The sequence below is a fragment of the Melopsittacus undulatus genome, chromosome 4 (genome assembly GCF_012275295.1).
Source record: "Melopsittacus undulatus isolate bMelUnd1 chromosome 4, bMelUnd1.mat.Z, whole genome shotgun sequence".
In the NCBI taxonomy this organism is placed as follows: domain Eukaryota; kingdom Metazoa; phylum Chordata; class Aves; order Psittaciformes; family Psittaculidae; genus Melopsittacus; species Melopsittacus undulatus.
The window spans coordinates 95,700,402-95,723,680 of record NC_047530.1 but is presented as its reverse complement, the minus strand read 5'-3'; the positions used below and the strand labels follow the sequence as shown (position 1 = coordinate 95,723,680).

Genomic DNA, 23,279 nt, shown 5'->3' with positions numbered 1-23,279 from the left:
TTGTGCTGTATTTCTACAGGCCAGCATTGAGATCTTATTCTTATTCCACACAGGTATTTTTATATTCCGTAAGCACATTTTTACTAAGAAATGCTGTATCTTCTCCTAAATATAGACAGTATACTATGCCAGTTAATAAGAGATATAATTAACATGGCTTATTACAGTTCTATGATTTTACAGATTTTCATCCCTATCGACTGCCTAAATGTAGATCATTCTTATTTACACCCCAAATTTCTGTCTTTTGGAAGCAAAAAATGTAGCTGTAAATTCCTCCTAAACCTAGATTCTTGTAGCTCTTTTTGTCAATACCGAAGAGGTTCCATAAACATGAAAGATCATAACAAACTTGGTCATACTCAATATAGAGCTTTTCTATTATGCATTTATTTTGATGTAACAACTTTTAAATTGTTTTATACCAAGAAAATTTGGGTCTTTATTCTGCCCCCCTCCCCAGACATCTTCAAACTGGTAAATTCTCAGAACTGGCTATGCTACAGAATATAACTCAGCATTATTGTAAATTAATAGCAATACTGTCACCTTACATGCAGCTTTACTGCCCAGATATTGACAGCTTACCTAGCAACATGGTATATTTATCATAAATACAAATGAATCCTCTCATCCTCATTCACACCAAAATTTGACCTCTTCAAGCTACTGCTGATCCTTCCCAGGGTTCCTGGATTGTTTAGGGTATTAGTTGCACCTGGCAGCCATAACCATCTTACACAGGTGCTTACCTACAAGAAGGGGCTGAAAAGTAAGGAAGAGGAAAGAGATGTGCTTCTGTGAACTTCAAAATATGGCTGAAAAGACTGTATCATATGATCACCTGTACCAAGCTTTCTTCAAAGACATATGAAATCCTTTTGAAGCAATAACTGTTAAAAATATCCATTAGCACAACCTCAGCTAGGAACTGTGAAAACATGGAAAAAAAAAATCTCTAAAGCAAATCTGTATGGCCAAAACCCATGCCTTCTGGCAGCCATGTTTATGATATAGAAACCTTCCTTCGAGAAGCACTAAGACTGAGGCAGGTGAACATGCCATATATGCTTCACAATGTGTTATAACATTTTATCCCATGTCAGAGCCAAATTCTTTTTACCTTCCTACCACATTTACTCTTTTCTTAAACCAGGAGTAATTTGCATGCTAATTATCCCTTATCAACCTACCAGTTATCCTCTATATGTCCCTAAGTCTGCAAGATGCCATAAATCCCACCCAGCTAAGGCATGTAAGCCACTTGCACATGTGCTGGCCACTTGTGAAGCACATGAACAGAACAAGAGCATCTCAGACATGCCAGTTCACTGTGTGTCTACTTCACAGTCCACCTGCATGAGTCAGTCTAAACTCTTCCAGACAAAAGTGCATAAAACCTACTTACAGGTCTGCAGCTCCAGATCGTACAGAAATTTTGCTTCTCTTTGCTTTTGATGTAAGGCTTCCCCTTTGTCAGCATCAATGTTGGCAAGCAGCTACAGCAGAGTAGGCTCAGATCCAAGACATGCTTCTGTGAATAAAGGAGCAAGAGACACACCTCAAACATTTGCACTACTGCAGCGTTTCTTCCCTTCCATGATGCTATCTGCAGAACAAAGGTGGCTGGCTTGATCTGCAAGCTAGGAGTTTTGATTACTCTTAGCTACTGAGCTAAGTGAGCTACTGAAAACACTGATGTCAGGTGAATGAAGCAGCCAGTGGAAAAGAAAAAAATCAATAGCAGGTTTGAAGAGAACATAATTTTTATATGCTTTCTATATCACACTCTAACCTGAAACTATAAATATAAAGAAAAACAAAAAGGCAAGAAACCAAATATGTCCCCTTAGTTAACCATTGTGTATTTGGCAGCTCAAATCCCTTCAGAAAAAAATACTGTAACTTCTTCTTTATCACGCATATTAATTTGTAATATGTTCCATTCACACCAATATGAATCACTAACAACATACATCAAAAGCAACAACAGGAGCAATGGATAGTTAAAACCTGGAAAAATTAGTCATGTTACAGAAGCTGCCATGTAATTTTAAAAGCTTTGACTTTGCAGGATATTCCAGTATTCTTTTTTAGGCCAGAACTTTGGTGCTAAAATGCAACAGCAACTCTTGGTTGCGATCAGTGGTTCAACTTACTGGAAAGAAAAATAAAAATAAGGAAAATGACAAAAAAAATCCCATAAAAATAAGAAAAGACAGCTTTCAGCTGGACCCATAGATGCCAACCTCCTCAAACTTCAGGGAAGCTCGTAGCTTAATCCCTTTACCGAAGGCAGTTTTAGAGATTAAAAAAAAAAAATAAAGAAAGAAAAAAAGAAAGAAAGAAAGAATCAAATTAAAACTCTCTCTATAAAGCATTCACAAGTACAGGAAGTGCTTAGATCCTTAGCTTCCTCCTCTACCAAGCTCAATTGCTATTTTAAAAAGTGCTTGATCTGACCATACAACAAAGCATTTGCCTGTGTGGAAATAGCTGCTTACAGCAGAGTGCTGCTTAAGCAGAACATTCCGGCAAACATCAGCTTGAAGGGCAGCAAGAATTACACAAGCTATTTGGCTGCAATCACCAAGCAATTATACCTCAGCAACCTTAATACAGGCCAGTTAAGGTTTCAATATTCTATTTTACAAAGAAAAAGGAACAAATAAGAGTCGAATCCTTACAGCAAAGAGCTTAAGTGCCTCCTCCTCTTACTTAGAAGGTGGAGAAACAGGGGAGGAAATGGCCCTAGTATTTCTGGTCATTGATCTGCAGAGGCATTTTGGTGAGTCATCATTACAGTTGACAGAGTCTGAACAGCCCAGATGGCCTATGTCAATCAGACAGCTCAATACAGTTTAGATTTCCTCAGGAATTTGGTGATTTCTAGATCTGCTCAATCACCTGCTAATTACCATACCCACTGGCTGAAGATATGCAGCTGCTTTTTGTTACAGTATAATTACAGGCTAAGTATTAAATGTAGGGGGTTCTCTACTGTCTGAAATGGCATATTTTCCCAACAAATGTAACAAAGTATGCAGAGATTCATTTGAATTTAAATACAGACTGAGGAAATCTGCTTTCTCTGAAATCTTACATGTATTCCACTTGATCTCCTTGTCTCATGGGCTTGTTAGTAGTGTCTCCTTTTGTATACTGGATAAAAACCTCATCTGTCATGCTGATGAGGTGATGAGAGAAAAGGTAAAACAGTTTGGAATGGGTCTGATAGCTGGGGGATTATTCAGAAAAACAGCTGGGGCTGGCCAAACTTCAGTCATATTATGATGAACTCAGCAGCACTGAAGTCACTGGAAAGTATTTGTTTCAGAGGTTTCACATCTATTATAGGTGTGCTTAGGAAGTTTTGTGGGGGAAAAAAGGCAAATTAGTTTCCTTTTCCTGTCAAAAAAAAGAAGGAGGTTTAGAATTGTATTGATTAAATAGATGTGTTCTCAGCCTGCCCTTTCCCCTGTTGAAATCTATGCTGAGAAAGAGGGCATTGCAGTATTAGCAGATTTCTGGACTGAAACCATGCAATCACACACTTGTTCTGAGTGCAATCCAGAGATTTTGCTGGAAATTTTGCACTAAAGGAAAATACATAGATATAAAAAAGGTTTCATTTAGACTAGCTTAAAACTGTGACTGAAGTTCAGCTGCAAGCTATGCACTAGCTTGGACATTTGAAGTACTTCTACTGCTTTAGTGTGATGCGTGGACTTTGACATGTTGAGTGAAAGGTATATGGAGCTACACAAACCTAACTGGGAGTTAATAGTCTCCAAACCATTGTTAAAGTAATCTTCCACTCACCCATTGTTATAAGGGTCTGCTGACTTCAGTAAAAAACCCCAAAGAAATTCTGTGGTGGAGCTGGAAAGAGACCATGTAAAATGGCTTGCTTATCACTTTTTTGAATGATTCATTAACCAGTGTAACTTAATCGGCCTCATGCCCAGTTAAATTCCAGTTTAACATTGTAGTGTGGGGTACCAGCTTTCCAGAAATGTTACAACAGGGCAGTAATAAAAAGTTAAGCATTAACCAAGATGAGACAACCATGTAGCTTCAAAACTAAAAATTATTTTTTAGGTCTTTGCTTAGTTCCCTATTAAAAATGTCAGGAAATTCTCTTAATTGGTCTTGATTATATTGATTTAAAATATGAAACCTATTTTCTCTCTTTTCAGAATATATCAGATTATGAGCTGAGCCGGTTCAAAATAATGCACCAGCCGTAAGTTTCTCATTATTTTCTGGTTCCCCTTTAAATGACCAATACTCCATTGTACTCTGACAGTTTCTCTGTTAATAAATATGGAAAATGAGAATTGAAACCTGCTCACGTAAAGGGCATTAACTGATGTGGGTAGAACTTCCTTAGGTTTAGGATCATAGAAGGTTCACAATAACTCTGGTTCAGATCAGCTGACATGAAAAGTCTCTTCTGCATCAGTTGCTGTGTGGTATTTTTCCTCAAAACAGACAGGGACAACCTTTATAGTAAGGAAAAGTACAAGTTCAACTTCTTACAGAATACAAAAGCTCTTGTATACTGTACAAGGCCAAATTTTCAGAAGATCATCTGCTGCTTAGGGATCAACTTAAGTGATCGAATTAACAAAGTGCTATATTGAAAGTAGTTTAAATACAATTTAAATAGAATACTGAATAAGCTAATACAGGTATAACAGTTGCAAAACCCCTTCATGTAGTTGGTGACAAATCAACTTAATTTAGAAGGTTATCTTTAATGTTCAGGTACATTATTTATCCTGTGTTACTTCACAGAAATAATGTTTGGGAGTTTTATCTATGAGCCAATGAAACCACCAAGAGTTCAGTTTAATATGGAGTGAATTGCCTTGCTTCACATAATGGTTGTTATTATTTCCATGTGGTTGTTTGTGGTATTTTGGGTTTGTTTTGTTGGTTATTTTTTTTGGAGGGGGGGAGCAGGGGGTGGCTCCTAGCTGGGAAAGTTTTATATTTATTTATATAGATATAAGAATAGGATTTTAAAGGGTAAAAATGCTTCCAATTTCCTCCAGTTTCTTACCAAGAAAGTGGGATTCAAAAATTGGTTTGGGTTTGTTTTAATAGATAAGTAAGGAAAACATCAAAGGACATTCTTGCAAAGCAATTAAGCCTAATGGGATGTTTTGAGAGGAAAGGTAGAGAGTATGAATATGAAGTTAACCAAGCGTGTGACCTCTGTTTCTATGATACACATGACTATAATAAAACTCCTTAAATGCACAGCATAAATGTCATATCCCTAGCATCAACTTGCAGTCTAAAACCTGTTGCTCTCACATCTTACTACCTGTTATTGCAAAAATTGCTTGAGTTTCTAGCACTCAGTTTGCATGTTTTAACTGGAAAAAGTCTACATTGAACTGATACGCGGATAGACTCCACAACTAGTTAAAGTTGTAAAGTAGGTATGCTTTTATTCAGCGCTGAGGTGCATGGGGATAGCTCCTCCAAAGCATGCACACCTCAGGGTTGTTGTCCCTTTACACTTATTCTCTTAAGGTATACATAGACATGAGGTTGCTCAATCCGCCTATACATATTTATTATCTATCCCCGCTTCGTATTATAATGAGCCGGAAGGTCCTTTGCACCTGCGCAGTGCCCCTTCTGATCATGGGCAGGGGTCTCAGGATGAAGTAAATGAGTCTTCCTCCTGTGGGCAGGGGTCTTCAGGATGAAGTAAATGAGTCTTCCTCTTCTTAACCTTTACACCTTTTAATCTTCAGACATGGATTTAGGGTTAGTTGGCGCCCAGTCTGCTTCTCCTGCCGCTTATCAATAGGAACAAACATCTGTGTTTTTGTCATGGTCTTAAGGCTTGATCGCCCAGTCTGCTTCTCCCCAGCTTATCAGCAGGACCTTTCATCTGCTTTTGTCAGCAGAACTAGCATCTGCTTTTTCCCCTCCAGCAGTAATCAATGCCTTGGCAAGGTGGCAATGGCAGGTACTTAGGACAGACAATACTTTTGTTTAAGCAAAGGAATTCCTTTAACTCCCTTGTACAATTTCTCTGTATTACCCCCCTGTACATTGGTTACCCGTGTATCAGAACCATCTAAGTCAGATGAACAGGCCTGTTCAAGGTGTTCATACAGCAGATAATCCGCAATGGACGAAAACTCTATAGATAGATAAATAAAAAGTAGTAATTACCATACAAGGTGAGACCAAAATCCTGTGTTTCTCCTGGCAGTGGCCAGTGCTTCTGGTCTCTGCCTGTTGTGAAAGTTTCTTTATAAGACTTCATTAGACAGAAGGTCCCTTGACATGTCACCATCAAAAGTTCTTTGCCTTTCCCATTCTAGTTCTCCCTAGCACAACACTTGATGTTCTTTTACTTAAGAAAGATTTTGAGTCTAGAAGGCTATAAATGCTCAGTGAACCAAAATATGCAGTTATTTTATATTCTCCTTAGAAATCCCATCAGAGGTGTACCAAGAGCATGGCTGCAGATGGAGCCATGCACGGATACGCTTTCCTGACTTCTGCACCAAATACCTCTGCTAACTCAATGGAAGGTTGTTTTCCCTCTAGACAATACTATACCTGTTCTTTTAGGGGGAAAAGATTACAGGAGCAAAAAAGACAAAATGTTTTCTCTGGGAAGAGTTTATTGCAGCAATTCTGGGTTGATACTCTGAAATAAACTCTTTTTTAGCTACTTTTTGTTTAGTTCTGTTATTTCAAAGTTAATATTGACTTTGGCAGCTTAATGACAACCTGATGTAAACTACTTCCCATAAACCCATAAAGCCACAGGTCTACCCAGATTGCTCCAGAGAAGCTACTGAATATAGTAGTGAAATTATCAAGGTGCAATATCTGCTAGTGTCCTATCTTATCCTTGAAATACAATAATGAAAGATTTCCTTCCCCACTTCCAAAAACAGTAACAGAAGAGAGGTGCTAATTTCAAACAAGGGACAGCTAGTCCAAACCCTCTCTGAATCTGGCTGCCAGGGTTGCGCAACAAACTGCTCTCACAGGTTTGTATGTTTTCAACAGTCCTGACTTCAGATTGAACTCTTGAGCTTTGCTTAAAGCCCTTCCTCCTGCAGAAACACCACTTGTATTTTTCACTCCATACTGCAGACTCAGTTGATACACTCTCATCCTGACAGCCTAGGTTCATCGAAAACACTGAACCAGCTTACTGTCAAGAATGGCTGTACAACAACACTTTCCAGATACTTCCATTGGAGAAGTCTCAAACATATCACAAACTACAGTCATGGACTCAGTGTTAAAATACATACCAGGAAGAGCACTATGTAGAACATGACACTACATTGAGTAGCACTCTTTAAGAGAGCACAGATTGCAGAATCAACCTCATACCACAGATATTTCATAATACTGGAACTTAAGTGCTTTACAAACAGCCTGTCTTGCTATCTCATTTTAAGAAGCAGTGCAAAGATTAGTATTCATATCTGTATTCAGCAAAACTGGTATAAAAGCTATATCTCAATTGTGAGCAGCCATCTTTGGAAGCACATCTTAAGAAAGAGATATAATTACAACTCAGCCACCTCAGTGTAGATAGTCCAAGACTATCTACACCAGATGTTTACCAGAAGTTGTTTCACAATGCTTTCGGCTTACTCAAGTTTCACTTTCCCAGGGACTGTGAAATTAAAAGGCCTTCTTTATGGCTAATGTGATTAGAAATTCACCCCAAAATCAAACTCAGAATAAATTCTGTTCTCAGCTCATAAGCTCTAGGGACTGTTTTGCAAAATCAGGACTGAAATCTTTCATCAAAATCAGTGCTCTCTGTCACATGTGCAAATTCAGAAGTCTGTTCTGGATGTGTTGGATTGCTAAGTAAATGAGAAATCTTCACCTGCAAATCAGGCATGAGATGTTAAGCATTTAAGCAATGAGTTTACCATTTGTGTATAACGACAGGCAGTTATGGAAGATCCCAGATAATAACTGAGCTATGATAAGGAACACATAATTACAAACTTTGCTTAATTATGGTGTGGGCAGCATTTGACCTCCTTTTCTTGAAATAAATATCTACCAATTTTCACTGCTTTGGAAAATGTTACTGGTTTATTTTACCAGAATTGTATAGTATATGCAGAAAAGTTTACTATTCATAAATCAAGTGTTCTAATTAAGATTGATTTCTTGATTAGTTTCTAACACCTTTTTTTTTTATTTGTTCACAATTTTTAATAACTCTCAATGGAAATTCATCATCCTTGCCTTCCAAGCAAAGGAGATGTCTTTTCCTGAGACATATGAATTAAATTCTCAAACAACCTAATGTGCAAAATTAACTTTTAAGCTTTTTCACAGCTATTGGAATTTAAATCTATGGACAAGTTCTCACACACCAGATGCAAAGGCCTGGATCTTCTCTGAACACCTTTGTAGCTGGGTAGGGGAGTTTTCATGAGGCACAGTATTCTGGAGCAATAGTGTCCAATAATTGCTAAACCTGGATTTCATAAATGTGGATTTGAGATCTTACTTTGCCTAAGTAAACTCAGCGATATTGTTTTAGCATTCCCTGCTTTCTTTCTCATCAGCAGTGTGAAAATAATAGGATTTCCCTATCTCACAGGGGTGCTACAGTGGAAAAGCATTAGGAATTTTTATGTCTTAAAATAGTAAGGAAAACTGTACAACTGCACTGCAAGTGAAGGCTGTAACTTGCTTCCCAAGTTCCCATTCCCCATCTGTGATGCCACAAGGCTACAGGAGATACATGCACTGGGGACATCTGAATACTGAAGATATTTATGGCCAAGCAATGACCAATACTACCATCACTGCCACTGCCGAACAGACCTCTTGTGTTGTCAGGGACCACCCCAGGCTTGCAGGCAGCTAAAGAGAGTGACGGTTCAAAGGGCAAACAGGCCTCTGCTGGTAAAATGAATTGCACTCTACTCATGACAGAGATTTACATCCATCTTTTCTCCACAGTTTAGTCAGACACTTCAATGCATTTTAACTCACTGTCTCTGCTTCTAGCAAGAAGCTTTGTCTCAAACACTTGCATGCATAATGCATTTTCTGCTGTTATGTTTTTAATTCTCATTAAAAAACCAGGATAATTGAAGGCATAAACATAATGACAATAATTAAAATTAAGAGTAAAATAAAAGTAGAGTCAAGAAATAAATCAGTAGAATTCTAACAGGCTACAATGACATTCAAATTTCATATGTAGAAATTTTCTAATCCTGTTTGGAGGGGGGATTACATAGTCACCATTATTAAATTTATTCATAGTTAACAGATGTAGGGTGTGCAACATTCTACTGTCAGTTTCACTTAGAAATATTTTGATTTCCTGCTCCTGTATTTTTATTTCAGAGTGTTGTCTAACCAAAGACAAATCCTAATAAAAAATAATAAGCCAAATGAGATTTCTATGAGAATTATACTTTTCCTTAAGAGACAATAAAGATAAAGAGCTTTTACTGTCTCTTTAAGCAAGTACAGCAGTACAGAAATCTTGTCACAATTTGCATTTGGGTTTGCCCCACTCCAGAGAAAGTTCCAAGCTGAAAAAGCAAAGGTGGTAGATGACTGCTATCCCAACACTTAGTAAGCAGAAATGGTTTTCCCCTCTCCTTGGGATATACTATAATGGATTTTTAATTACCCTATATCCTCCAAATACCAGTGCTGAATCAGGCTGAAAGTTTTATGTCTAAGTGTGTAGATTTAGTTCCTTGCTTTCCTTAGTTTTTGCTGTACCTTAAATGCCATTTTAAAAATCTCCACTTATTCTGAAAACTGGAAAAGGGCAAGGCTGCAAATTCAAAAGATAGATACATCTTCATACAGTGATGACCCAATTAAAATGGTACCTAAAAGAGACCTGAAGAGTTTTCCAGTATATAAGCACTCTAGTGTCATAAAAACATAACACAGGGCACTTCCTTGGTAGTTACATACACTCCAAAGGAGGAAAAAAGAAACCTACCAACCTGCATTTGACTTTAAATAATATTTTATATATTATATACTCATTTTTAGCATAGAAAGGCTATAACAAAAGTCTACTCAGGCATCAAACATTTAGAGGCAGCCACTGCCTGCTGATTAGAATTAATTCTGGACAGTCTCCTGTTTACAGGAGGATCTAGGAAATATTTGCTCAGCAAAGCAACACCATCTTGCTTTCTTTTACAGCAACAGATTATTACACCCCTGCAGCAGAAAGGGGGCAACAGACACTTGCATTACAGCAGTTTTATTTCCTTCTGCCATGAACAATTGAGAGTTTTGCAATGACACCAGTTACTTGAGGAGGAAAATCCCTCACAGCTCAGGAACATACTGCGTTCCAAGATCTTTTAGAAAGCTCACTTCTGCTCTTGTAACTGTTCACCATGCTATCTTGGATCTAAAGCCAGGCCAAATTGGTATTCTATATTGAAATGTTTTGTGAAAGCTTACAATGAAAGAATGGAAAGATCACAGCTTTAGAACCCTTGTGGCACCACCATACACCACGTGGATCTGAACCTGAGACCACAGTTTAATCATAGCACTTCTCCCATCTCAGCTCCATGTCAAAAAAAACTACCTAGTTAGGTGAATACAGACAGACACATTCCAATACTATAAATCTGAGCATTTCTTAGTACTAAAGGAATACAATTTTATCAAGCTTTGTCATATTTTTGGGGATTTGCCAAAAATTTATTATATTCTATTTTGGCAAAATATGCTGTCCATTATTTAAGTCAAATAACATTTAATGCAATTCCATAGAGAAACAGTGAATTTGTATTTTATGCATTGTTTGATATTGTCAATAACGCATAAAGAAAATAGCACAATGTAGAAGCTATTTCTGTGCATCATATTCTCCTACAACTGCAACCACACAGAAGGCATTTTCAAACAAACTATCATTCAAAACTGGACATGGAGATGCAGGGTGGAGTTACATTAATGGTGTTCTAGGTGGGATGAAAAGCAAACCCAATATAGACATTCAAGCTAGCAACATGTTCAGCTGAAGAGCAACTCAGGGTTACAGATACATTGTCAGAGTTGGAGGGTTTTTTCCATTTTAATGAATATTACACACACAAACTCCAATAAAATAAAATAATGTTGTCCTTTCTCCCATCTTTTCTTACTGAATATAATCCTGCTCTCAAACAGTGAAATACCAATGGATATTATCTGGATGTCAAAAAAGAACTGATAGGATATGAAGATATCAGAAGAAAACCCTATTTTTCTTACTAACATCTGTGATGGAAACCAGTTTTCAAGTTGTCTGAGTATCTTCCCTACCCTCCTTATCCCAGTTAGGAAAATACAGAGAGGCACACAGAGTTTGCAGTTTCAGCTGGTTTATGTCTGTATATATAATATATAAATCAGTACAGGCCTGAATCATCTCCAGGGCCTCCTCCTCTTCTTCAGCCCCAGGAGTTTCCACCACACTCTGTTCTGGAGCCTGTTCAGTACAACTTCTAAACTAGAAAATTTCAAATTATCCAGTCTTGCCCAGTTTTCTTTCATGGTACCCTACTATGCTTAGGCATCTACAGAATGGCACTTCAGGGTGAGTTAACAGTATAATTATAGAAGTGTTTCTTTAATACTGGAAACACTATGCTCATTTTTAGAGACTTTAAGCAAGATAAATCACTGACACTTTTGATTAGTGCAACAAACTAGTCTTAAATAATACTAGATGTCTTTTAACTCTCTTTGAAGAGAGAGTCTATCAGCCTCTGGGAAAAAAAAAAAAAAGCATATGCTGGTCCAGCTGTAGAGAGAGCCAGGTCTGCAATAGCTTCACCTCATTAAGTTTTAGTGAATGTAGAAATATTTATCTTTGTTAGTACGGCTCTAGACTAGCCTAAAAAGTAATAGAATATGATTTGCACAGCATCTCAAGTTGGCACCAAAAATCAAAGAAACAAGTCATTTTTTTAAACCACAGACCAGCTGAAGTTTGTGCACAAAGCCAAAAGGAGAACCAGAAATGGAAGATGTAGCCCAAAATCACAAACTGGTTCATCACCATCATTATATATATGGACAGAATCTTCTTTCACCCTGTCAGCTGATGTGCTTTCCTTTTCTTTATTACATGGCTGTACTGAGACCACAGAGAAGAGATTGTTTTAGTTTCAATTCACTGGTCTTTCTTCCCTTTCAGCAAATCATATTTGGTAGGTGGAAAGAGCTGCACCTGGGACTCCAACTCAGAAGAAAATAACTTCTGACTCATTCAAGCAATGAAGTGTGAAGGACTATTAATTTATAATCTCATTTTAGCAGAATTCCATATGTACCCCAGCTCAAGTACACACTGGGCACAAAACAGAGCAAATGTCCTGGCTCATTTTGTTCCAAATCTCCAAACCGGAGTCCTCTCAGTTTTTTAAAGGAATACAGTATTTAATTTACAGCGTGTTATTGACACACATTAATGTTCTCTGTAGGAGAGACATTTCATTCTTCTCACTTTAGACTAGGCTCTGTGAAAATGAGTGAAAAACATAACCTTATGCTGCTTCCTTATAAGCATTCAGAGCTTCATTCGTTAGTTCATACATTTGTGCTGTGACGGCAGTTGCAGTATTTCTAAGATAATGAAGGAAAGTATTAAACCCTTTCATTCAGACTTTCTTTAATTCAGAAATGATAAGAGAGCAGGTTCCTCAAGGTAAGGTACTCAGCCATGAAAACTGCAGTGCTTAAAAATGGGGTCAGCTAGACAATCACGGTAGAGAAGTTGAGCTGCAAGTTAAGGGACTGTAGCAGGGAGGCCTGTTGCAGCTGCAAGCCAGACAGTTGATGCTGTAACAACCAGCCACTTGAAACAGCTTCAGGAGAGGCTGTTCAGCACAGCTGGCATGGCAAAAGATGAAGTACAGTTGGTAGGAATGCCACAGCATCCCTTTGCGCAACAGAATTCAAGACCTGAAACCCAACAGCCTTACAGCTACAGGTGACAACCTATAGAATTCATATATGTGAAAAAAAATAAATATGCTTTTCAAAGACTTGGCCTAAACAAATGCAGAAATTGCATTAAGTATGCAAATAAATCATAGGATCAAAGAATAATTAGGGTTGGAAAGCACCTTAAGATCATCCAGTTCCAATCCCCCACCCATACCTCACACTTGACCACATCAAACAAGATTCCTTCTAACCTGGCCTTGAACACTTCCAGGGATGGAGCATTTATCACTTCTTTGGGCAACCCATTCCAGTGCCTCACCACTCTCACAGTAAAGAACTTCTTCCTTATATCTAACCTGAACTTCCCCTGTTCAGGTTTCAACCCATTATCCCTTTCCTACTGCTACAGTTCGTGATGAAGAGTCCCTCTCTTCATATAGAGGATGAAAGGACATTCTCTGGAGTTGAGAGGCTGTCCAGTCTCCTGGCCAAATCTGTCTTGGTCAGGGCTGAGACTGCAGCTAAAAATTCTGATGGAACAGTATTGCCTGGTCTGTTTTAAATAGTAGGTTATTTTATTCTTCTATAACTCATGCCTGACATTCTCCTTCTGTTCCCAATAGTCAAGAGTTCTGAGGGGGAAAAGAGTTTATGCATTTTACAGTTCTTATACTGGTTCTCCTATTTTCCATTGTCTTCCACCCTCTGCCATTACATATTTTATGTACTCTCCAACGATATCCTTGACAGAGCATGAAGTCTCAGTTTCTTCTTCACAATTCTGTCACTTCAGTTTCCCCAGACACCTGCTACCACAGCTCTGTCATTTCTCCTATTTAGTTCCTCACTGCACAGTTTCATGGCTTATTATTTTACAGAGCTCTCAGAATAACTTAAGAATACACTACCATTTCAGTTCATTTGCCTTATGATACCTTTCACAAAAGTAATCAGATCCTTTTCTAAATCGTTGATCTGGCTGGTATAATTAATTACCTTTATCAGTATGTATCTTCCTTATCTCATTCTGCTGGATCAAGTAATAATATTCTGAAGAAATACACAGGAATATAAGGCATACACATGCTCTTTCTTTAATGAATAAATATTACAGTTCAAGATGACAGACAGGAAAGGGCTGTTCCTATTGCTTGAAATGTCAGCATAAACTACCAGCTATATTTCTTTTGTATCACTTGTACAAACAATGTTTAAGATATTATTCACAACTAGATGTTTTCTGTCCACATGTAGCCTACACACAGATTTAAATATACCCTGTAAAAAATTTTAAAGTCAAATAATACCTGTCATTATTTTCTCTTTTTAAAGAAATAAAAATGTGATTCACATGTACAGTCTGACAGGTATCCTCTGCTATGTAGTATTTTTACATGGATTTATTGAAAATTACAGATAAAACCAAAATTTCAACAATTTTGGCTTGTAACCAAAAGCAGCACTAAACATGTGTGATACACCTCCATCAGCAGGCAGCCCTAAGAAAACACTGATAAATAAATAGCAAATATAGCTAATTCAGATCACAGACAAGAGCCTTACAGAGGATGTCTTTCCAGCAACACTTCTCTACCATCATCAATGTGAATACAGTATCATATCTTCTCTTAATCACAATAAATAATGGGAATAAGTTCTCCAGGATTAAAGATGCAAATTTTCCAGAACCAGCCCAGATAAAAACCAGCATACCAGTATATATCTAGACTTACAATGTATCTTGAAGAGTCTACAGGATAGAACACCACTTTCTGGGAAAGCCCCACTTTATGTGTAGATTTGAAGTGCTGCTCATTCACAACAAATGCATCAAGAATATTTTGAAACTCATCCCCATGGCATAGCTCCAACAGATACCTGGGCATTTATTCTATTTTATTTATTCTATACTAAGAGAAAATTTATTCTATACTAAGCTCAAAATTTTGCTTCTTTATTATGGCATTTCTTTCTATTCCAATATTCCTGAGCAAGTAAAGCAAGCCTGGGTCAGATCAAAGGTCTAATTCGTGGGACATTTGTAACATTAGCCTGCATCAGGTGACTTAAAGAAGAGAAAGGCAAGCAAATGGGTGTGAGTGGGTGCCTCTGTCTGCACACATATGAACAGTACATCACTCGCTGAGCTGGTAAAACACTCCAATGCACCACACTTAAATAAATTTGCTCCATGAACTTTGATTCAGGAAAGGGCTGGTGGTGTCATTTCCACCAGGAATAAGAATAAGAATAGCAATCTGTAATTTCTTTTGAAGCTCATGATACTTTGAGGAGTCTTTCATAAAAGGGGAAATTCTCCTGTGAACACAATTATGAAAGTTAACCGACCTCGAGGAAGACTTAAGCTTGAAAGTAGTAAGAACCCCAGGCAGATTTCTGTGACACAGAGAAGGTTTAAGTATCCAAGTCCAAGTCCATCCTGTAGATGTTGGCAAAAATCTGCTAGTTTTCAGAAATTAAAATCTCATAAGACTATCATCTATGTATATCATTTCTAAACTGACCATCAAAAACTTTCTCTAATCTCAAATATTTTAGATTGTGATTTCCTCAATGCAGTGACCTTCTTCTTGTTCTTTATTATAGCAATGTACAATGAAAAGGGATAATACTCTATAAAGCAGACTGCTATGTACTATTGCAATACAATAAATATTCAAATTTACATACATGCATTTCTTTACATGTAGATTTCTAACAAATTTTCCTTCTACTTTCATTTCTCCCCTAGTTCCCTTTATATTTTAAATCTTAAGGGATGACAGAAAAAAAAGTAGAAATAATTATTCTGAAGTCCAGTGTTTGATACTACCTGTAGAATTTTTTTCAATCTGGGAGTAGAAAGACGCAGGCTTTTCTGATCACAAATTTATGAAGTACCTCTTTTAAAAGCTGTATTACAGCAATAAATGCTTTGAAATAGGATATATAAAAAAAAACAATAATCCACTGATATATTGTGACACTCCTATTCATCAGCTACCTTTGTGTTGTCTTCATGCAATTAAAGTTACCAACTGTGTAAACATATTCTTTGCGACTTGAAAAAATTCACAGTGTTAGACAACAGAAAAAAATCATGGCTATAGTTAGAAATCTGGGTAATTTTTCTCCACAGAAGAGAGTATTCCATGAAACTCTTTATCTTTGGTTATAAAATGTAATTATTATTTCAAATAGTCATTTGATACTTTATTAATTAATAAGGTGATAATTTCTCTATTTAAAAAGTCCCCCATCTCCTTGATCACTTCACTGTCTTTTTTTCAAGGTGGTATTTCAAATGCACTATACTTGTGGGTGAGGACTTTGGTGATATTTCTGTTCCCAGAACACAGTGTTAGGCAATTCCAGTTATCCAAAAGACAGAAGAGAGCAGTCTTTAGAAGATGGAAACATATGAAAACAAAGACTACAGACAAAAGTATTTTTCCTGTTCCTAAGCAGGAACAGGAAAATGCTCAGACAGCAATTATTGTGGTCAATGAAGTAGTGCAGATTACCAAACTGTACCAAAGAAAAGATGCACCAACACATACATACATACATACAACTTGGCTGTATGTACTGCATCTTGGCTGTGTGTGTTACAGGCCAGTGCAAGATAGGAAAGAAGGGGTTTAAAAACTATAGGGTTTTCAGCATTTTCCAAGTACTGAAGTCATCATGATATGTCTAAACAGTATCAGCAATATACAGAAGTAACCTCATTTTCAAACATCCCTTTCATTTTGAAGTTTGAAAACATTGTACAATCTTTTGTTTGTGTGAGTGTATACACAGTGATTTAATGAGGGACAAAATCATATTTAGACCATTCACTATCAATGTCTAAATTTTGACTGATGCTCAGTTGGCTACATGCAGAAAAGAAGGACACAAAACACTTCTTCCCAGTCCTCCTCTGCCCTGTGCAAGTCTCATTCTCAGTGCCAGGGCTAAATAACCCCCTCTGCTAAGCACTCCCACTGAGGCTCCTTGGGTACTCCCCGGGGTAAATCCACACCCCAAACAGGAGGACAGAGAGAGAAACAAATTTGTCCAAGGTTTAATCCAGTTGCAGCAGGAGGCAGGAGAGCAGGAGAAAAGCCTGGAGAAAAGTCAGAAACAAGAGAGGCTTGCCAGTCTGCAAAGAAGCCTGTGCCCCTACACCCTCCTGCCATGGTAATGATCAGAGCTAAATTAAAGCTGGCCAGCCACGAGTATCTTGGTTCCAGTCACTCCTGATTGCTGGAAGGGGCTATTTGCAGACCAAGCAGCGGCACCATTCTTCAGATTCACTGTAGCTATTGGCTGGCACCAACATAGGTCATTGCCTCCAAGGCAATCTGACCTCAAACACTTTCAGTTTAACATTAAATAATTAATCTGTCTGAAGGAGCAAATTTTATGTTTCTGTGTGCATGTGGAACAGATGACAGCAAAACTGAAAAGCAGAAGTGCAGCTTTTTACACAGTGGGTTTGTCCCCAGAGAAATAAAACACATTTTCTCAGCAGGTGCTAAGATTAATTTGCTCAGAAGCCCCTTCATGAGAAAATCCTATTAAATTCACTGTTTTCACATCTTTGCCTACCCCACAATACATGCCTACACATACAGCCTGTTTCCTCTAGTGAGCTTATAGACAAACCTAAATTCCTAACAATTAAATTGTATTGAATTTTCAAATGCATCTCCTACTACTAGTGCTACATGAAAAAGTTTTAACATGCCATTTAGTGTCCAAAGTGATAACATATTAAGGCTTTAAGATTTCTAGGGCAGTTGCTAGGAAACTTCCAAAATTAATACTGTGGCACTGAACCATCTGACTCACAGTGAGGAGACTAAAATTGAAAATTAGTATTACTTAAAAGTACTCAGCACAGAGAAGTACCTCCCTCTCATCTGCTAAGATACAAGTAAATTCTCATGTGTAATTTTTCCTGTAAAAGTAGTGTTTTCTAGTTTAAAACAACTTCTATGCATCCTGAAATTAAAAAATACATTTAAATAGACTAGTTACTGAGAGTCTGAGAGAAATGCTTGGAAAAAGCAGAGATGCATTATCTTAAACATGAAGCAATAGTGTTTCCCCCTTTTATAGGCATTCCTAAGTAGTAAATACAGATAATGTCTTGACAAATCATGTTCCATAACCTCATGGTCTCTGAATAGCAGAAATGGGATGCTGAATGGTAAGTTAAGTAGGCAGTGTTATCAGCCAAAATAGAAATCAAGGGGAAACAAAACTATGTCTAAATTGGCATAGTTTAAACAATAGTTTGAGTGCTTTTTTGGCCTGGTACCAAGACCTGCAAATTTGCATTCAGACCCATATGATCAAGCACAAAATCCTCCCAAGCAGCATGTGACAGTCTACTGCTAACTCTCTATTTCCCCTCTGCTCTTCATCTGCACAGCATATTGCTGGCATGTCTTCCTACAGACATTCTGAAAGCAGAAGAGATCAAATACATACAAAATACTTTAAAATATCAGGCTTTAGGAAAAATTCAAATCTCCAACATAGCTACAGTTTGCAGTTCTGGTTCAGGTGGTATGAATTTGGGCTGTTTTCCAACTCAGATGTAGGTGGTATCCATTTGGACTATTTTCACTACATTTCCATAGCCTCAAAAAACAGAACTGTAGCAATCATTTACTGACTTTCATGTGAACACAGACTGATCAAGCCAAATTCTTGTTACTGACCAACTGCATTTACATTCACATTACACTGCTTCCATGGTTGGAGTTCTCACCTTTAGTGCTATCCCAGTAGTAGCATGAAGTCAGAGCTCAAGCAGTAGACACAAGTTTTAAATAGAAATCCTTTAAATAGAGAATAAATACTCTTAGAAGCAATTATCAGAGGCTGAGAGAGATTTAAGACAGCATGTAGATATAGGCAGGGAGAAGGACTTCTGACTGAGATGAAATACTAAGACCTTAAGGCCTCAAGTAAAATCAGACAGATATTTTGAAGTGAATTTTCAATCGTTTTGCATGTTGCTCAGGAAAGCCTACATTGCTGCCCTTCTTTCTTCAAGGAAAAGCCAAGCAAAAGCTCACAAAGCTGTGTCGTAGAGTAAAACCTGCAACATCCTGTGGTTCCCCACACTCCCCAAAAGTGGGGAAGTCAAAATGAGAAAATACACTAACCACTTGGCAAGAGAGGTTGTACATAAAATCCACTTGAAGAATTCTTTCCTATGCAGAACAGTTGCACCCTTGACTTCTAAATAGTTCTAAGAAAAAACTTTTGGCACAATCTTCTCTGTTAATGTTGGAGACAAAATTTTGCTAATTGAGAAGGGGTTAAGAAACGGATTTTCTAGCATGACTGAGAGAGAAAGTAAGTCTTATTGAAACCTCATTATCAAACCAATTACTTACTTCAAACCATATTTCTCAGCTGTTTTATATACATTGAATGCACTAGACCGAATCTATGAGCATTAATGTATTCTGTAAAAAATAGCTTCTTGAAATAGTCATACATAGTTCAGTGAGATCATCTGATGCAGCACTGTCTCCTCAAAGCATTAAAAATAAACATTAAAAAGATTTAGTGTAAATTGATGTTTTAAACTAATCTATTGCAGAAACCTGCAAAATTTCTTTTATTCACCTTCTCATTGTTAGTTTTTTATGCCACATGATGCAGTTTATAAATATCTGCTTTTTATTTCAATTATGTGAAATCCTAGAAGTTCAGAAAGGGCAACTGAGAGCCAAGGCTGTACCTGTGCACTGGCTTGGACTTTTCACACATTCCTGCAGCTTGATTGCCCATCTATCCTGTGTGCCACAGCTCCTGCCTGGAACACATTCCTAGAGTTTCTTGTCATGCTGAAGATACTATGGGCAAATGCGGTTGCATCACTGAGCCTCACCCTGCTTTGCAGTCAGGATGTGGTTTCGGCTGCCAACCCAGATCAGGAGCTCCAAAAGAGTTTTTAAACAGGCCCTTAGGTTCCCTAGACTTAACATAGTCACAATCTGTAATCCAAATTAAGACAATGGCATGAACAGTCTCCATAGAAAGGTGTTAGTATCAAATCTTACGAATTTAAAGTAAAGATACCTACAGCTCATATCTGATATAATATTAACATTGTAATATGAATATTAGTAGTTTGAGCAGGAATCCCTGACAAACCTAAAACCACCATGCAAGCCATGTACTGGAAGCTGTTAAACTAGAGAGCATTCATTTTAGTGGAAATCACAAAAAGTCATAAAAAGTGTCCAGGGAGAAACCTTCAGCTGGGAGAAACCACCAGTGATAGCAATCAAACTCTGGATTTTGCCTAAAGATTTCTCTACAACAGTTTGCTCTGTATCAAGGTGCATGCTCTGATCTAGCTACAACACTTACCAATGACCAAAATGTTTCAGACAAGTCTTCCGATCCCTTGTTTCTGTGCTACAGGAGGTTTTGGTCTACTTAGACATGGAAAGTCAAGCTATAAATTATCTTAACAACAGGGTACAGAAAACTGGAGCCCTGAATAAACAGGAAATACCTGGGAATTCACAGCAAATTTTGACCAAATGAAGGTAGAATACGCACAGTCTCGGACAGAGTTTGTTCCACTGAGTTTTGCTTTGACCATGCCTCGATGACCTCACAGCTCTTTAATAGAAAACGGAACATGCCACCAGAGTGAGGCAGCATGTACAAGGAATGATCCAGTGGGAAGCAGACAGCAGAAAATAGCAGAGAGAGTAAAAAATAAATTTAGTTTCTGAACATCCAACATAAAAAAGATTTTTAAAAGCAACTTTTTTATTTATGAGAATAAATAGAGAATTACACAGTCATATTGGTTGAGGATCAGAGAGACAAACCCAGAGTAAGCCACAACACTTGCGGTGATGAGGAAATAATGTTGCAACAGTCAGTGGCATTTAGGAAATCTGTCCAAGCATTTAGAAGGTCTTTTCCAAAATTTCAATGACGTTTGGAGCATCAAAAAGAAAAATTAGAAAGTGTGCATGTTCTGATAACCATCCTGCCAAAGGAATTTACTGGCAAATCCTGCATTACCTGTGTAAGGTAATGGTAGCAGGAATTTATTCTGTATCTCTTGCAGCCATATACAGAAAAACAAACTTAGTGTCTATCACAAAACCAACAGAATCTGTGTGAATGTGATTCTTAAAACATTAGATAAGAAAACACCAGTTAGGTAAAGGGCTTGAATGATGATGCTCCAGAAGACCATTGCAGAGTGGTCTTCCAAGTGATCTTCCCAGGTGGGAACACATCTGCAAAAAAGCCTTATTTAAGACATGAAGATATATTCTCCCAGGACACCATCATGCCCCACACCCCTGACAACCAACCCTCAGGCTGGTTCAGGTTGCCAGGCCATGTCTCAGTGGGCAGCAGCATTTACCAGCCAGTGACCATTGTGTCTCACACTGGCCCCATTGGCCCCAGATGTGCCAAGGACTATGGAGGTGGCACAGGCATTCCTCAAAACAAATCTTCTCTGCCAAGACCAGCACCCATGGCTGGGGAGAAGGGTTTTGCATTAACCATCGCTATGGTCAAGATGTCACCCACATGGTAAAACAAATCCCAGTTCCTCTTCGGCATTCTCCAAACAAACATATTAGTTCAAAGAGGGACAGTTGCTGAGGCAACAATTACAAAAATAGCATGACATTATGTTTGCTGCATGGCTCAAACCTTCCACTGCCTCCAGGCTCCCAGGGTTCCTGAAGAGGAAGATAGGGTATTTCCTCAAGACGGGATTAGTAAGACCCTACCTCACAGGATCTACAGAGGCATTGTTTTGGGGTGATGAGTAACACTGGAGGGATGGAGGAACTGCTGCCACTCACCTGTCCCATCCCTGGTGCAGGACTGCAGGGTCCTTCTCACCAGCTGCATGTGGTGGTTTGATCCTCTCAGTACGGACTATACGGAAAACACAGGCAGGACCAGAAGTTTGGACTCTTAAACCACTGTCTGGACAAAAGAAGAAGCAGAGGGCTGTGTGGAGGGACTTGGACATGTTCCTTTTTATGTAAGGTTTTTCTCTGTTGGTTTTCCAATCTTGTTGATCCAAGTTTTCTCAACACTATGGCAGATGGTCAGATAGACTGATTTGGTGGCAGACCAGAAAGAGCTAAGCAGTCTGTAGTAATGTTCTGATGAGGCTACACTCGGATTCAAATGTAATTTGTATCTGAGTAATTTTCTGGTGAGGTTACACTCAGATCCAGATTAGATCCAGATGTTTTTGATGCACATACATATTTTAAATGGGGAAAAAGAGGAATTCCACTGTAACTAGATAGGCTTTGTTTGGCATTTGGGGAATGGTTTCCTTCTCTTAATTTAAGGACTTTGCCTGCACTTGACTCTCCATTAGTGTCCTAGGAACATCATATTCCAAGGCACCCACAAGAAATTACTCTCTCAGATGCCTTGGGTTTAAGATAACTGTGGGACACCGGGTCCTGTATATGCTCTTTGGGGGGAAAGAGCCTAATTTATTCTTTGCTTGTGTTCTGAACGAGTAAAGAGAGACTGTCTAGGCCACATCCCCTGCTACTAGTAACCTCTGCTAATTCTAGGCCAGGACTACTTTATCCCCAAGAAAAACCCCTACTGTCAGTGTGTCTTGCTACTTGTGCATATAAAGGAAGGCAAGATATGCTGGGGCTGTGAGGACAAGCATTTACCTTCTTTGCCTGTACTGCTTTCCAGAGAAGTAAAAACAAACCCTGATGGAGTAGTAGGATAGGGGTTGGTGGGGTTTTTTGCTACAAGTTGTTTATAGATTTTAAAGCGAAGCAGGACTGTGCAGTGGGCCATGTGTGTGCACGGCAGAAGCAGGCAGGCTGAAGTATGAGCAGTGGACAGGCCCCACAGTAGGTGCCACAAATTCTCATGGGCAATTCTTATGTAATGGAGACTTTCTTAGGAGTAACCTCGTGGCAACAGTACCAGTCTAAGCAGTCATACATTCTATTCCTCCCACCTTATGCTGCACCCTAACAAACATCTGTGCACCGAATCAAATCAAGCCCTAAGCACAAGGGACTTAGGGACTGCGCTGAGCATGAGGACACAGCAGCAGCCCCTTCCTGGGAGCAGCAAGGTGACAGCGCTACAAAGACAGGAGTGAAAGCCCTCCCCACTGAGCACTGCAGAGCATTAAAACTAAACCTGTAAAGCTTTGGGTCAGGAAAAAAATCAGGCAAAGCCAGCACAGCAGTGCAAATGACAGGCTGCTTCCAAAGATCTCAAAGGGAAGCCATCTGGAACTTCTGCAACAATCAGTAAGGAGGTTGTTG

General features: G+C 38.4%; 2 protein-coding genes across 5 annotated transcripts in view; one reads left to right on the top strand and one right to left on the bottom strand.

Annotated features, from left to right (window-relative positions):
* LOC106023338 (B cell linker) overlaps positions 1-23,279 on the top strand; it is a 102,004-nt gene that overhangs the window by 30,887 nt on the left and 47,838 nt on the right. For all 3 annotated transcript variants that reach the window (XM_034061947.1, XM_034061948.1, XM_034061946.1), the window contains exon 3: positions 4,200-4,246. In XM_034061947.1, coding sequence (XP_033917838.1) covers positions 4,200-4,246 — 47 coding nt within the window. The remainder of the gene's footprint in view (positions 1-4,199; positions 4,247-23,279) is intronic.
* LOC101867685 (DNA nucleotidylexotransferase) overlaps positions 1-23,279 on the bottom strand; it is a 196,407-nt gene that overhangs the window by 171,777 nt on the left and 1,351 nt on the right. The window contains exons 2-5 of one of the 2 annotated variants that reach the window (XR_004549562.1): positions 21,819-21,945; positions 20,539-20,601; positions 1,409-1,534; positions 589-765 (exon numbers count right to left, since the gene is read on the bottom strand). The gene's annotated coding sequence lies outside the window, so the exon portion shown is untranslated. The remainder of the gene's footprint in view (positions 1-588; positions 766-1,408; positions 1,535-20,538; positions 20,602-21,818; positions 21,946-23,279) is intronic. The other variant, XM_031044639.2, reaches the window with a different exon arrangement.